The following is a 15454-nucleotide window of genomic DNA, read 5'->3' on the forward strand; positions in this document are numbered from 1 at the left end:
AGACATACATCTGTCTGGATGAGGTGGATTCAAATTATGGAAATTTTACTTAATATTTATAAAGCATCGTACAGGTCTGATCCTGAGATTGCACACTGTTGTGACTGGTCTCTGCAATTTATAGATTCCAAGGCCAGAAGGCACCATTGTGCTCATCTAGTCTGACTCTCTGTGTAACACAGACCATAGAATTTCTGCAAAATAATCTCTGTTTGGACTAGAGCATCACTTTTTAGAAAAACATCCGGTCTTGATTTAAAAATTGCCAGTGATGGAGAATCCATCACAACCTTTGATAATGTGTCCCAGTAGTTAATTACCCTGTTAAAAATGTACGTCTTATTTTCAGTCTGAATTTCTCTAGCTTCAACTTCCAGCCATTGGATCTTGCTATATCTGTCTCTGCTACATTTAAGAGTCCATTGTCAAATATGTGTTCCACATGTAGGTACTTATGGACTGTAATCAAGTCATCCCTTAACCTTTGTTAAACTAAGTAGATTAAACTCCTTGAATCTGCCACTATAAGGCAGGTTTTCTAATTCTTTTACCATTCTTGGGTTCTTCTCTGAACTCTCTCCAATTGATCAACATCCAAGGATCACATTCATCCTTTTGGCCACGGCATTGCACTGGGAGTTCATGTTCATTTGATTATCCATCACCTCCTCTAAATCTTTCTCAGAGTCACTGCTTCCGAGGGTAGAATCCCCCATTCTGTAAGTATGGTCTACATTCTCTGTTCATATATGTATACATTTACTTTTGCACCTATTAACATGGATAGTGTTTGCTTGCAGTTGCCAGCTTACCAAGCAATTCAGATCCCTCTGTATCAGTGACCTGTCCTCTTCATTATTTACCACTCCCCTATTTTTTGTGTCCTCTGAAAACTTTATCAGTGATGATTTTATGTTTTCTTCCAGATCATCTTTAAATAGTGTAGTGCCAAGCACTGATTTCTGTGGGAATCCCACTAGAAACACACCTGCTCAATGACAATTCCCATTTACAATTACATTTGGAGAACTATCCTGTTAGCCAGCTTTTAATCCATGTCATGTGTGCCATATTAATTTTGTAGTATTCTAGTTTTTAATTAAAATGTCAGACTTCTGTAAGACATTTGACTTGATGCTGCATAAGTATAATATATCAATACTATTACCTTTATCGACCAAACTTGTCATCTTATGAAAAAAGATATCAAGTGAGTTTAACAGGATTTTCCTTAAATCCATGTTGATTGGCATTAATTATATTACGCTCCTTTGTCCTGTATCAACCTCTCCATTATCTTGTCCAGGATCAATGTCAGGCTGACAGGCTTATAATTACCTGGGTCATCCCATTTACCCTTTTACAGTACTGGAACAACATTAGCTTTAAATTGGACAACCCACAATAGTGAGTACTAACCCTGGTAGTAAGTGTTTGTAAGATTAGGTCTTGATTTTAAAAAACACAAGAAATGACAACAGGTGAAGAAGGGAGGGGCAAAGACTATAAAAGACAATGTGACTGATATTGTGTTATGTATGAAGCTTGTATATTCTTGTGTTTTAATCGAGGCAATACGATGGGGGCAGAAAAGGAGTAGCTAGCAATGGAATGGAAGTGAAAGTTTGCTGAATGGAGTGGAAAGAAAGTTTACTGAAAGGAAAGGAGTCCCTTTTGGGAAGGGCTTGAAAAATGGAAACTGAGGACTTTCAGGCCTGGATCCAGCAAAGCAGTTAAGCACATGCTTAATTTTAAGCATGTGAGTAGTCCCTATCACAGTTATTGGGTTAACTGCACCTCTGACCCCTCCTGGTCTGTCTGAATGCATCCTCTTCTCTGTTCTCAGGCCTTGTGCCATCACCTGTCTCAGGATGGAATCACACGATGATTATCTCAGCAGGTCTGACTTGGGGCAGGTCTACACTACCGGTTAAGCTGATCTAACTTACATCACTCAGGGGTGTGAAAAGTGTCACAAGTTTTGCACTGTCCACACCGGCACTGTCGGCAGGTGATGCTCTCCCGCCAACAATGCTTACGCTTCTCGCTGAGGTAGAGTAATTATGCTGGTGAGAGAGCGCTCTCCCATTGGCATAGCGTGTCTTCACCAGACGCGCTACAGTGGCACCATTGCATTGGTGCAGCTCTGCCGATGTAGTGCTGTAGTGTAGACTGGTCCTACAGTTCTTTACACATCAGCAGCAATGACTGTGGTAATACAGTGACCAAACAGCCCCCTTAAAAGCAAAGTCTCTCTCTGTCAGCCTGTCCCTCTAGAAAGTTCCTGACAATTGACACCCTCCCCCTTTCCAGCAAAGGGCTTTTTAGAAGATCTGTGTCACATCAACCTGGATGTATGCCATTGTTCTGTAATTGTCCTCCCTTCTCTCCCCCACCCCAGTGGGGTTTTCTTGTATAGAAATGTTGCTTTCCTGCTTGCTTTTCCCACAGTCCCCTATGAAGTTAGATAAATATATTCATACAGGAAATAGTAATAACGCACCATAGTTAAACAGTAACTTTATCTCTCTGACCAGGTCACTTACAGTGTTCAAAAAATTATTACATCTGTGTAAAACTCATTAAATAGCACCTCCACATGCATTGACACTGAAGTCAATAGCAGGGGAGTGAGAAAAAGGCACAAAAATGTGAGTGAGCCAAAGGAGATTGACACCAAGGTAAGATGAGTGAGCAGCGCAAAAGGTGTGAGAGTAAACGTAAGTAGAAACAATGGGATATAGACGAAGCAAAATTGTGGTAAGCCTTAAAAGTGACATAAAGGAGTCTGAAATTTATGCAGAATGAAGCAGGGACCCAGTGAAGAGAGCTGAGATAGGGTTGATATCATCAGAGCAGTAAGTAAAAGTGTATGTTTTAGCAAATCGTATCCTACTTCATTATTGATGTAAAAATATTAAGATTAAGACTAGTTTCTTAGACTGTCTATTAAAGAACAGTAAAATGAATATGAGTAAATGAGCTTGTGACCTTTAATTTCTATGTACTGTACATTCAGCCACATCTTCTTCCAGGATTATGACATATAACTGACCTACTTTTTTCTGATTCACTTGAAACTGTGAATTTGTTCAGTGGTTTTGTGTTGTAATAGCTAGAACATTTATTACAAAAATGGGGCCCAACCTCACAGTGCTTACTTAGACAAAACATATTTAGGAATATAGCAGTTGGATCAGATCAGTGGTCCATCAAATCCAGTGACCTGCTTCCCAGTGGACAGCACCAGATGCTTTGGGGGAAGGTGCAAGAAGCCCTGCAGTAGCCAGTTGTGGAATAATTTGCCCCCAGGGAAAGTTTCCTCCTAACCCCAATAGTAAGAGGGGAGTTTGTTCCTTGAGGCATGATGGTTTATATCCCTTCCAAGATTCTTGTTTATTATTAGAATTGTGGACATTCCACGGTTCTCAGCCCTTCCCCTCTCCCCCCCAATCTTTTTATTGATTTGGTGTTTTTCCCTTTGTCTTCATTTCTTTTGTTTTATTCCTGTGTGGATAATACTATATTTTTGATGCTAGCACAGGTTGTTCTCTTTAATTTTGTTCATACTTTATAGCTATTTAAATATAATTTCTGTTTTAATTTTTTTGCAAGTATTGCTGATTGGTATGGTGATAGGCACTTTATACATTATAAAATATTCAACATATATTTCAATATATATTAAATCAGTCATACATATATATGACTAATTTTTAGCATATTTCTTAATAGAACAAATAGAAAATATATTAGCCAAGGTTCTTCTCACTTCTCTGCCTTATGCTTATCCAATTTGAAAATTCCTTTCATATGTATAGATGAAAACATAATGGAAATGTTAAATATAATCATTTGCATAATTCAAAAGTATTAATTTAAATAATTGACAAATCCTGTGCACATCACAGCAGGTATTATAAAACATGGCAGTTTGCAAAGAAAAGGGAATTTAAAATGAGTTCATTCCTCTGTCCACTTTATCATAGTGAAAAAGTACAAACATACTGACTTCCAAGGAAGGGAGGAAACTGCTGATGACATTTCAAAGTCATGTCCAACTAATCTAATGTATTAGTCTAGCTGGTGGCTGCTTGTCTGCCCTTTTGATTTCCGTAATTTTAAGTGGTAGAAATTTTCAAACCAGTATATTTTTAGAGCTTTTTGAAAGGAGAAATCAGTACATTTTCATTTTAAATTTAAACAAAATCCTGGATTAAGTCATATTTTCAGCCTTCAGAATACATGTTTGCACATTGCAACAATTAATAATAGTTTAGTTGCTTTTGGATTTAGCACTGAAGAAGCCTAATGATCACAGCTGTAGGCTGGAGATAAACGGTAATGCTTTTACCAAACTTCTTATATATAATACTACAGTTTAACACTTACACAATGCTTTCCATTTTTTTATATAGTCACAAATTAAGCCTCACATAGCACCCCAGTGATGCAGGTAAATTTTATCTTCATTTTACAGATGAAGAAGCTTAGTTTCTGATGCTAGAGATGCATGCATGTGGAGTTGTATTGACTTTAGTGAGGCTCCCTGCAAGCACAAGAATCTGCCTGCATGTATCTCATCACAGGAGCAGGAGGCCAAGAGACAGACAGGTTAAAGTAGCCCAAAGCCACACAATGAGTAAGTGGGTTTGTCTGTGAGTAGAATTCAGTAGTTCCTGGCTCCCAGCTTTGGGCCCTGTCCACTAGACCACACTATTTTTCACTTACCACATTTATAGTGCCATAAATTACATATTCACAGGCTCAAGAGAAGTTCTTTTTTTAGTATTGGCCATGCAGCCTACCAATTGGCTCATTGTCTTAGAACATAAGTCACACCGCACCATGTACCTTTTATAAAGAAGTCTAGAGTAGAAGCAGGTGAAGCTCTCTTAGTGCCTAATACTGGGTTGCAGTGTCCTGAAGAATTAAAGACCTAATTTTCCAAACTGGAAGACAAGACCTATTAAGAGTCCAAGTTTAATTGCCAATTGGCTTGTAGCATGCCTCTGCAAGAACTATCCTGCAAACACTCAAAGTTGCAGTTGGAGATTTCAATATATATAAACAGGTCCAGATTAAAGATTTTTGGGACCCTGTATTCTGTGGATGTTGGGGGCCCTGCCTTCCTTAAAGTAGACAGTGCATGTGATATACAAGACAATCTGCCGTCTTAGGCGAAAAGTCAGTATGCTGCTCTCCTCTTGCCCCCTAAAACAGAGGTTCTACACTGTGGGGGTGCAGCGGATTTTCAAGGGGCAGGCATGATGAGCCTGCTGATGATTCAGTGGCTGTGGTAGAAGTATGGGGTGAGGCAAGCACCACTCATTCAGGTTTGACCCAGACACGCCTCTGTCATGATGTGGGGAGGGGCAAATTTGAGCAGGGTGGCCAGGTTTTTCAACAGTGACAAGTCCTATTGTCTCTCAAAACAAGCCACTCCTTAACAAACCAATATAAACACTGCAGTTCTCTTCAAAAGCTGTAGTAATACAAAACAGCAGCAGTGAACTTACTGATTTCCACCCCACCTATGACTTGTTATGGTATGCAGAGAACGTATGCTGCCTTCCCCCAGCCGAAACACACACACACACACACTTTGCCAAACTAGACTGAGATCCATATGCCACGGCAGCTGTCGCCCAGCCCCTGCCCAAGGTAGAATGGAAGCAGCAGAGATGGGAATACAGAGTCTGGGGGAAGGTGAGGACTTGCTGGCTAGATCATAGAATATCAGGGTTGGACGGGACCTCAGGAGGTCATCTAGTCCAACCCCCTGCTCAAAGCAGGACCAATCCCCAGACAGATTTTTGCCCCAGATCGCTAAATGGCCCCCTCAAGGATTGAACTCACAACCCTGGGTTTAGCAGGCCAATGCTCAAACCACTGAGCTATCTGTCTCTCACAGAGGGGGTCCTCTATGTTTTTTAACCCAAAGGGAGAGCTCAAGGGGGAGAGCTGGCAGGAGCAAGGCTGGGGCTGTTTCCAATGTAAATTATCCTCCTGAGAAGTGAGTTCCCTCTGTAGGAGAAACAGACGAGAGGGATGAGAACCTCTGAGGATGCTGCCTCGCAGTCCTCTCTGCCAGAGCAGCACATCCAGAGCAGAAGTGCTCTGCTTCAGCTGCTGCCAGCCCTCTGCAGTATAAACAGCCCCTGCACCAGGTTTGCTCAGCAAAGTGCTCCCTATCCCACAAAACCCCACACAAGCCTTTGAATACCCCTCCCACCCCACATATACCCAAACGACCCTCCATCAGCCTCCACTTCTCCTGACAGCCCCCACACACATCACACCAGCAGCCCTGACATTCGTTCCACTGACCTCAGCCCCCAGCATCCCCCATTCTCCCCAAATCCCCATTGACCTTCCAAGATCCCAATCTCAGCTCCAGCCCCTCACCCTGCAGTCCCCAACACTCCTCATTCACCTCAGACCCCACCATCAACTTACCCCCGAGCCCTTCACACACTACCCGCTTCCTGGCCACTCACCAGAGTGCCTCCCCAGAATCAGCTCCTCCTGATCCTGGCTGCCCAGCTCTGCTTGCTCCCATTGCCTACCCAGCACTCTCGCAGCCCCACACCGCTCAGGTTTGGCCAAGCTGCCTGTCAACTTCTGTAGGACTTCTTTCATATAGGACCACAACCTATAATTAGAGCTGGTTGAAATATGGAGACATTTTCACTAAAATGGATGGTTATTTCTTCCCTTTTCTGAATGAAATTCAAAATTTTAATTAAACTTTGTCAATTTTGGAATTTGAAATATGTTAACCAGCTCTAAGTTACAATATTATCTGGTTTAGAAATAATATTCTTTTTAGAATGGAGGGGAAATCAATGTTGGATAGCTCCAAGATCCCACTGATAAAGGTAGAATTTTAGTACCTTATGCTGATGAAGTACTTACAATATATGTGAGGTTTTTTTGTTCCCATTGTAATGCCATGAACAGTTAGTTTTCTCTTGGATCTGCCTGGGCATCTCTGACATCTACCAGAAAATATTCAAGTCAGAGACTTTGCATTGACTCGCAGTCCACAACAGAACTGCCATATGTGGTCATAAATAAAACACAATGGCCAGTATGTCCCAGGTACGGGTCACTTAGTTGGGATAGAGCATGGAACTAAAGCTTCCCTTATGTTATTGGACAGCAATTTCCAGATCAGAGTGAGTTGGTTTAGAAAAATATTGTGAGGTGTTTCACACCATCTGGTCTTTGCATTAGAGGTTGTTGAGAAGTCTTAGTATTTGCAGAATATCAATTATTTAGTATAACCCATGAATTTGTTGATGAGTTAGGAGCACATACTAGGCCACGTGGAGCTCTGTTGATTTACACCAGCCAAGAATCTGACCCACTTTTGCTAAAGTGGGATATGCCACTTATCTAGCAGCTATAATTGCATAAAATGATAGATACACTGTTATAATATATATTACTCTTAGTAATAGACCCTTTTTAATGTCTCAAATGTGTCTAAAGAGACAAGGGGGGTGAGGTAATATCTTTTCTTGGAAAAAACTGTCTAATAGATTATTAGGAAGTGACCACAGGAGATAGGTGACTTTTCTTCCTTCAAATGTGATCAAATTTACATAGAAGTCAATTAGAAAGGGTAAGTCGGTCTTTGGAAGTGAACAAACAGATTCCTGTGAACTTGACTGCATTTTATACCATCTGTCTAAGCTGCTGTAGTAAAGCTACCACTACATCTTGGCTGCTACCTTTATTGAACCCATTTAAAATACCTTTTACAAAAGCCGCATTACTTGGCTGTTAAGCATTTTTGCAAAGGCTCTGTGTATATTGTGCAGCACTGTCTCATCTGCTTCTCATTTAGACTGGAAATACAGTTTCAAAATAATGTGTAATCACCTTTTAAAAAAAAACCTGTACAATTAGAAACATTTCTATATTTGTTAAGTTTAAGATGTTGAGTGCAGTCAGAGCTTTGATTTCACAACTGGCAGAGAATCATGATCAAAGCTGATTTGTAAAAGTATATATTTTGCATTTGTGAAAAAGCTGGGGGATGTTGGCTGAAGTTGGATAAAAGGGACAGTGACTTGACACCAAATTTTCAAAAGTGCTCAGCAGACACAATTGGGGGTCACATTTTCACTGGGTGCTGAGCACTTCTGAAAAACTGGCCACTTGCATTTAAGTTTCTAAATGGGAGCTGGTCTCTTTTGAAAATCTGGCCCTTAATAACATAAAACAATGATTTTTTTTTAAACTGCTTCTCACATTGCTCCTTATAGTCACAGCAAAATAGCAGACATGCAAGTGGTTTGGAGAATATCCATTGGGACCAGCCCAAGGATGTATCATTGGTCTCTGTACTCATTCCTTCAGTATCTTTTTCCTGTTTATTTCCCACTGATGGATGATGATAAAAAGGCAAAGTAAGCTGTCTCCAAAATTCACACTGCTGGCAACTATACAGAAAGTCAATATGGGTTTTACCTGACTCTCTTTTGCTATACTTTTCTTTATAAAGTACATTGCCATCCTTCACTCAAGAGTCCACCCCCTTAAGAGTCACCATTTACAAAGTAACCCAGTAGAAGCCTCTGAAACATAAAGGTTCAATAACGGAATGCCCGACACAGGATCAATGCTTCAAACACCCAATGGCAATATTAGATTGATCCGCAGATCAATCAAAATCTTAATGAAGCAAACACATTTGAAACAGTGTCCTGGAGCTCGCCAGAACTGGGCTCTGGCAGGCTACTGACAGGAGCAGGTCCTAGGGGGTAGTACCCCAATGACAACACCCTGCTGCTGGACCCAGAGAGGTTTATCCTATCATAGATGCTGTGTTTGCTGAGCATCATTTAATAAGGTCCTGACTTGCAGCCCTCCTCACATGAGGGATCTGTATTGAAGCAAGTAGTCCCATTGCGAAAAACCCTCAGCTTTAGAACCTATTCCTCTCTTTGGTCCAAAAAAGCCCAAATGTGTCGCTGTTCAGAGCCTGCTGCAAGGGCTACCCAGGCTTTTGGAGAGGAAGGAGCATAATAAGGGCCATTTTTGGAGGGGGAGAGAGCATTGCTTGAGCTTGATTTATTGCAGGTCAGAGGAGCAGCTATTAGCTTTATTTTGTACTTTTAATATCTGACAAAGGTGCCTGAATAGGCATGGGTTGGTGGTGAGTTTGTACATACTTATTGTAAATCAAAATATATAAATACTTGTGTGAGTAAGGATTCCAGACTAGCCTCCAATCCTGCAATCACTTACTACTGTGAGCGGTCTCGCTGATGTCAGCTCCTAATAATAAGCACTGATCCCAGCAGTAAATGATCACAGAATCAGGACCAGAGACTGTAAACTGCTCTGAAACTGAAAAATGTTTTTGTTTGTTTGTGTTTTAAACCGAAAACCAAGTTTCCTCAATTATGAATATGAAAGCAAAGACTGGACATTTGTGCTGAATCGTTTCATAAGTTTCTGCCAAAATGAATTAAATCACTGGGTAAATGAAGGACAAATTGGAGAATAGTCACGACCAAGAGTGGCAAAGCTTTTGTTGGCAGTATGCAGACAGTGAAATGTTGAGGGGTCATTTCAGAAGTGTAAACAATGAATGATGGAAATGCAGTTTCCAATACGTACACTTGCAAAGCAACTCTTTGGGTCAGACAGCATATTTTTTAACCATGATATATTTGCATCCTAATTTTAATGATATGGTAGAGAATGTGATTTTTATGTACACTAATTAGAAGTTATTGCATCTTTCCTGGTAAATTATACAGTCTTCTTGATGGTATTGTAATAGCAAATACTTATTATAAATAGTCTTTTGCAGACCGTTGCATATTCATATATAGGTGGGGGGAGGGAGTTACACATTTGTTATCTTTAAACTTTAATCTTTGATTCACATATTGTGCTGTCTTGCAAATGGCTTTAACCCAGTGAAATATTCATCAAAATTTCTTTCTTCAGGGTTAAAGAAGCAGAGGAAGTGTGCAGACAGAAAAAGGGGAAATCACTTTATAATATAAAGCCAAGACATGATTCTGGAATAGTAAGAACGGATTGCATTATTATTATTATTATTATATTATACTGCTCCTATTAACTTTTTCTTTTTCTTTGTTCTTTTTGCATTTTGTATATACGTTATCCTGACATATTTAGTTAATGTTTATTTTTAAATGTGTCTGAATTTAGCGTTTTTGTGAAAGGTGCCAGATTGACAACCCTGAAGTCCTATATTTATCCACAGAACAGACGCAGCTCAGGTAGTGGCAGTGAAAATTTCCCCACAGTGCCCTGCCAATGTGCCTTATCCCCCTGAAGCTGGAAGAGACAGACCTTTACGGGTGAGGAGGTAGTTCAGTCTCCAAACTCATCCAATGCTCAGCCCCACTGCTCAGCTTCCAATTGTGATGGGGGATTTTGTGATGAGGTCACCTGTCCCCTGGGCCACTGACGACCTATTAGATGCCAGTGACTGTAAGTCACTACGCACCTAGGCTGGGTTAGAGACCGAGATCTAGAAAAAGAAGATACTCTACTTTTACTAATCTCTTGAGCTATATACAGCTCCCTATAAACTATGGCCTTGCTCCTGAAGATACTTACACATATCTTTAGTTTTAAGCACATGAGCAATTCCTATTAACTTCAGTGGCCATCTACTCAAATTGCTAAAGTTAAGTGCATGCATAAGCATTTTCAGGACATGGGCCTATTTTACAATGGCTGGATTTTTTTCCCAGTGGAAAATTAATCTGGTCCATAATTTTCATAGTGTCTGCCCATGCTTCTTTTTTGGCAATATTTAAAAATGAATGACTGTTTCCTTGGTCATGTTTTTTCCCTAAAAACATGATTCAGTTTGTTTTGTATTTAATGCTATTTTATGAATCATTGTGACGTGACACATGTCCTTGAAATTAAACATGTTGTCATTTACCATAATCTCTCTGGCATAATCCAACACACGAAGAACAGAATTATTGCTGTTGTTTCTCATTGTAACTGGCCGTGGTTAGTGACACAGGAAATGTAAATGAAGTAATAGCTTGGCTAGGAATGGTAAACTAGATCTTAGTTTATCAACTTTATTTGTAATCACATCAAGATGTAGGTTTTAAAAACTTGTTCGGTTGGATTTTTCCACTTTGTAAGAATAAAATCATGCAGATTTATGGTATTCTTTAAGAACAGCCATGCATTTAAATAATGTTTATAATTATTTGTATTGCTATTGTGCCTAAAAGCCCCAATTGGGGATCAGAACTCCATTGTGCTAGACACTGTACATACAACAAAAGGATGGACCCTGCCCACAAAATGCTTACAATATAAATAGAGTTACAAATAGTATAAAAAAAAGATATTTCACAGGCATGGTTAGCCATCTTGTACTTTAAATCTGTTTAAAACTGAGTTTGTTGCAGGGTTTTATAAGTAAACTATATATTCGATACACTTGGTGATCAGCCTACGTATCCCTGTGCTTTACATATTTGCATAATACATATGTTTATATATGATATCTTACCTTCTTATGGTGTTTCTTTTCAGAAAGCAAAGATAAGTATGAAGATCTGAGAGAAGAAATGCAAAAGCCATTGCTACTTGATCAGGAAAACTCAACATGTCTGTTGGGGGCGGGAAAGGAAACTACATCATTCAGATCATTTGTTTTCTTCTTGGCCTTTCAAATTTGCTTTTTGTTCTCTAGAGTTTCTCACTGATAGATGTGTACTGTACATTCATGAATGAATGTAATCAAGTGCCCAGCAATAGACTAGTTATGGACATGAGACAAGTTCCCTATATCCCATGCCTCGTTCTCCACCCAAAAACTGGTATTTTGTAAAGTTCGTGGTCTAATACCAGTAGACCAAACCAGCATGCCTAAGAGGCAGCATCTGCATCAGTTCTGAACATGCTGAAAATTCTATTAAAGTTGAACTTCACAAGAATGCTACTTGATACAGTAAAATATTTCCATTCCTACTGGCAACATCTGTCTAACACAAATACTCCATGGCACTGCATTTAGATTACGGAAAGAAATGTTACTTCTAGTGAATTGTTTGTATCCGTTTCACGTCGACATTTGTAGTTTGTATTTTGAATCGTTAAGTGCTGTTTATACAGTATAATCAATGCTTTCTCAACTTGTTTGGTTGCCCTCCATGACTAAATATTTGTGGAACAAGATGTTTACCGTAACTATCTTTAAAATCGATAAGGCAGCGTACTTTTTCTTCATCTTTTGCCAGATAGTGAATAGCAGGAGAGGGGAGTTGGAAAACCTGAACCAAAAACATTTAAGTGAAAAGCAGTAAACACAGAAAATCACAGGAGTACTTCAGACAATAAAAGAGGAACTCGGGCACTATAGCTTGCTAGCATGTAAAGCAGCTGATTTGTATACAGAAAAACTTAAGGGATATTACAGTTATATTGCTGATTATTTGAGTCATATAGGATTCTCAGGACTACGATGTTTCTAGCTAGACTTCCTTTCTGAATTATCTTTTCAATTAATTTAAGACTCCCTTTAACAGGGATATAAAAAGATATATCTAGGAATTGGCATTAGAGAAATACAGTAGTCAACTCTAGTGACAAAACAATGGCGACTGACTAATTCACGTCAATTTCACATTTAACATCAGAGTCATAAACTTTTCTCTCTAAGTAGTCCATACCATTGACTAGGAGGCAATGGAAATCTGTGATTATGCCTTCCTTTTTAATCCACGTGATTAATTTCTATTTGTGATCTGGAAATTAACTTAAGGATTTATTAGTTTTGATTTGTTGACCCAATAAAGACCCTCTGCCCCAGATGTAACTACTGAGCCCAACATGAATTGGCCTTGTAACCATTCTCTTTTAAAGCACTGTTTTCTTGGAAACAGCAATGTGTGGAATGAATTGGGTTCACATGCTCACAATCTCTTAGCATCGAAGACACAGGGGTAGCATAAACCTCTGAGTGGTTTGAGGTCTAACCTGCTGGGGTGGATTATTCCCTGTCTAGCCTAGTATATCATAAGACATTCCTGGCTGACCAGAGGCAAATATACTGTACCAGGTGTCATAAGGGCAATGTAAAATATGACCTTAGGAATCCATTGTTAGTCACTTATACTAAGCACTAGAAAAGATGTTCTTCACTTGTGTGAAAAATAAGTCTCCTGTAGCTTGATAAAACTATATGAAATTCTGTGTTCACGATAATTTCTGGCAAGAATATGATTATCAAGAATTGATTTCTAAAATCATGTGTTGTTGGGAGTAATGTTACTTCTTGCAAAAGGAAAAGAGATTTGCTGTTATGAGTAACCTATGGAAAGTAACTTAAAAATAAAGTTTATTTTAATGGCACTGATTCAAACCCATGTTTGTATTTATGTAAACTATAGTCTTTTGCTCTTAACTTTTGCATTTATTTTTATTTAAGTGCAAGGATACAGTCGCATGTTTTGGTTTTGTAGCCTTCCTGTTCCCTTCAGTACCTACGGTATGTATATTACCATACTAAATGAAATAATAGGATATCTAACAGAGATCGCTATGTGCAATACTGTATTTAGTGTTTCTACTTCAATTTTTTTAGAATGTTAATTTATATAAAAATAAAAGGAATAATGAGACCAAAGGTGCTGCTTTTTCCTTCACTGATCATTGTGCTGTCTCAAGGAGGGCCCTGGGTCAGCAGAACTGATGTAATTCGCTTGTGGAAAGGGGTTACTCCTTATCCCTTAGCATGCAGGGAGAAGGTGTTGGGTAGTGAATCCACAGCTATATGGATATCTCCTTTACACAGGGCCATGGAGAGACTTCTACAGCGCTATTCTATTTTATATAGGATCTTATATTACTTTCACTGCATAGTATCTGAATGCCTTCCAATAGTGCATTAAGCAAGGTGACCATCATCTCTCGTCTGGTTCATTCTCTCACTCTATGGCTGGGAAGCTGTTCTGTGGCCCAAATAGAGGATTCTTGCTAGTCCCCAGTCCTTGCTTGCACATAGGATTTGTCCCTACAAATATAGGGAAGCTAATAGTCTGGTAAAATGGGTATTTGGACAAAGACTTTGTGTACATACAGATGAATTGCTGCATATAAATTATGAAGCAGTTAATTAATACATCATCTAGTAATCTAGTGCCTCTACCATGTGCATCTCTCACTATTTCAGGATGTAGTATAGAACCAGTTGCACATGTAACATGGATAACCCAAGTCACATCTGAGTGATCAGTTTCTAAAAGCAGAGTTTCAAGAGGTGGCAGCAGCTGGTAGCAACACAGAAGGACTTTTAGGATACAGGCAGCATGAATAGTTTTCTAACTTTTTCATATCCTTGGACCAATTCTTCCTTTTACACCATGCCTCTTAGTCGAGATTCTATACCTACCCCATTGCAATTATAGTGCTTGGTGAGTTGGAAAAAGTAAAATCAATCGTGGGTGTATTTATATCACACCTCTCGTAGTTGATATTAGGACAGCATTAAGGTCACTAGATGTAAATATGGCTTGTAAATGTGGTAGATGTGTCTGCTTTGTTTAATTCTCCTCTCTGGTTACAAAAGATTATATCTAGCATTCTACCTTCATTGCCTACCGTTTGAACTAATACTATAGTACTCCTGTATCCAGGTCATGAAGTAGCTTTACAGACCACTTGGAAGTTGGAAATACTCTATAAACTCTATAGTTTTAGAACCAATAGGTCACACTGGTCTTAAACCCCTTCCACACTGGCAACCCGTCATACAGTTGCATTCCATGGTGATAAATATGGGATAGTTTAGAGAGAGGATCCTTTCAGCCTTCTCAGCCAGGTTTGGTACTGCAATGCAGCATCTCAGAGAGGGGAAATGGACTTGCCTTTAAAATAAAACATAACAGCACAGAATGAAGGGCTGATAAAGATACAAGAGTGGCTGAGTATCCCAAGTCTTTAATTTGGAGAGGCAAGAAGCCCATTTGTCATACTTTCTTTGATGGGATACAGATGGATTTTTGGGGATGCTGTTGCTGGGTATCTGAGATCCCTGCAACCAAAATATGTTTGACATATGAACTATAAGGGTTTTTTTGTAGGCATTGACTCTTATGACCAGTTGCCTCACTGCAAATGTGCTGGGCTCCCACAGGTCCTTCTGTAGAACCTCACTTGATCCCCTCGCCATATCCAGTCTGCTGCTTCTGCTGCACAGCCCTGCTTATTCCCTGGAACCTGCATAGTGCAGCTCACTGCCCTCAGTGCCATAACAGGTAACAAGATGAAATGCCACTCAAGCATCTTTGTCAGAATGACTCAGCTCTGATGAATCAAGGTGACGTGCATTTCTCTTTTCAGGCTATATAAATGCTAATTCACTTAGTAATGTGTGAGGTTTAATTCTTTTTTTCAGGTTCGATCTTGTGAATTCCTCCAATGC

At 39.5% G+C, this 15454-nt stretch overlaps 1 protein-coding gene across 1 annotated transcript in view; it reads left to right on the top strand.

Moving 5' to 3' along the window:
• FMN2 (formin 2) overlaps positions 1-10327 on the top strand; it is a 230875-nt gene extending 220548 nt beyond the window's left edge. The window contains exons 18-19 of the mRNA XM_065401668.1: positions 9973-10054; positions 10256-10327. Of these exons, the coding sequence (XP_065257740.1) occupies positions 9973-10054; positions 10256-10327 (154 nt within the window). The remainder of the gene's footprint in view (positions 1-9972; positions 10055-10255) is intronic.
• Positions 10328-15454: the final 5127 nt, after the last annotated feature.

The sequence above is a fragment of the Emys orbicularis genome, chromosome 3 (genome assembly GCF_028017835.1).
Source record: "Emys orbicularis isolate rEmyOrb1 chromosome 3, rEmyOrb1.hap1, whole genome shotgun sequence".
In the NCBI taxonomy this organism is placed as follows: domain Eukaryota; kingdom Metazoa; phylum Chordata; order Testudines; family Emydidae; genus Emys; species Emys orbicularis.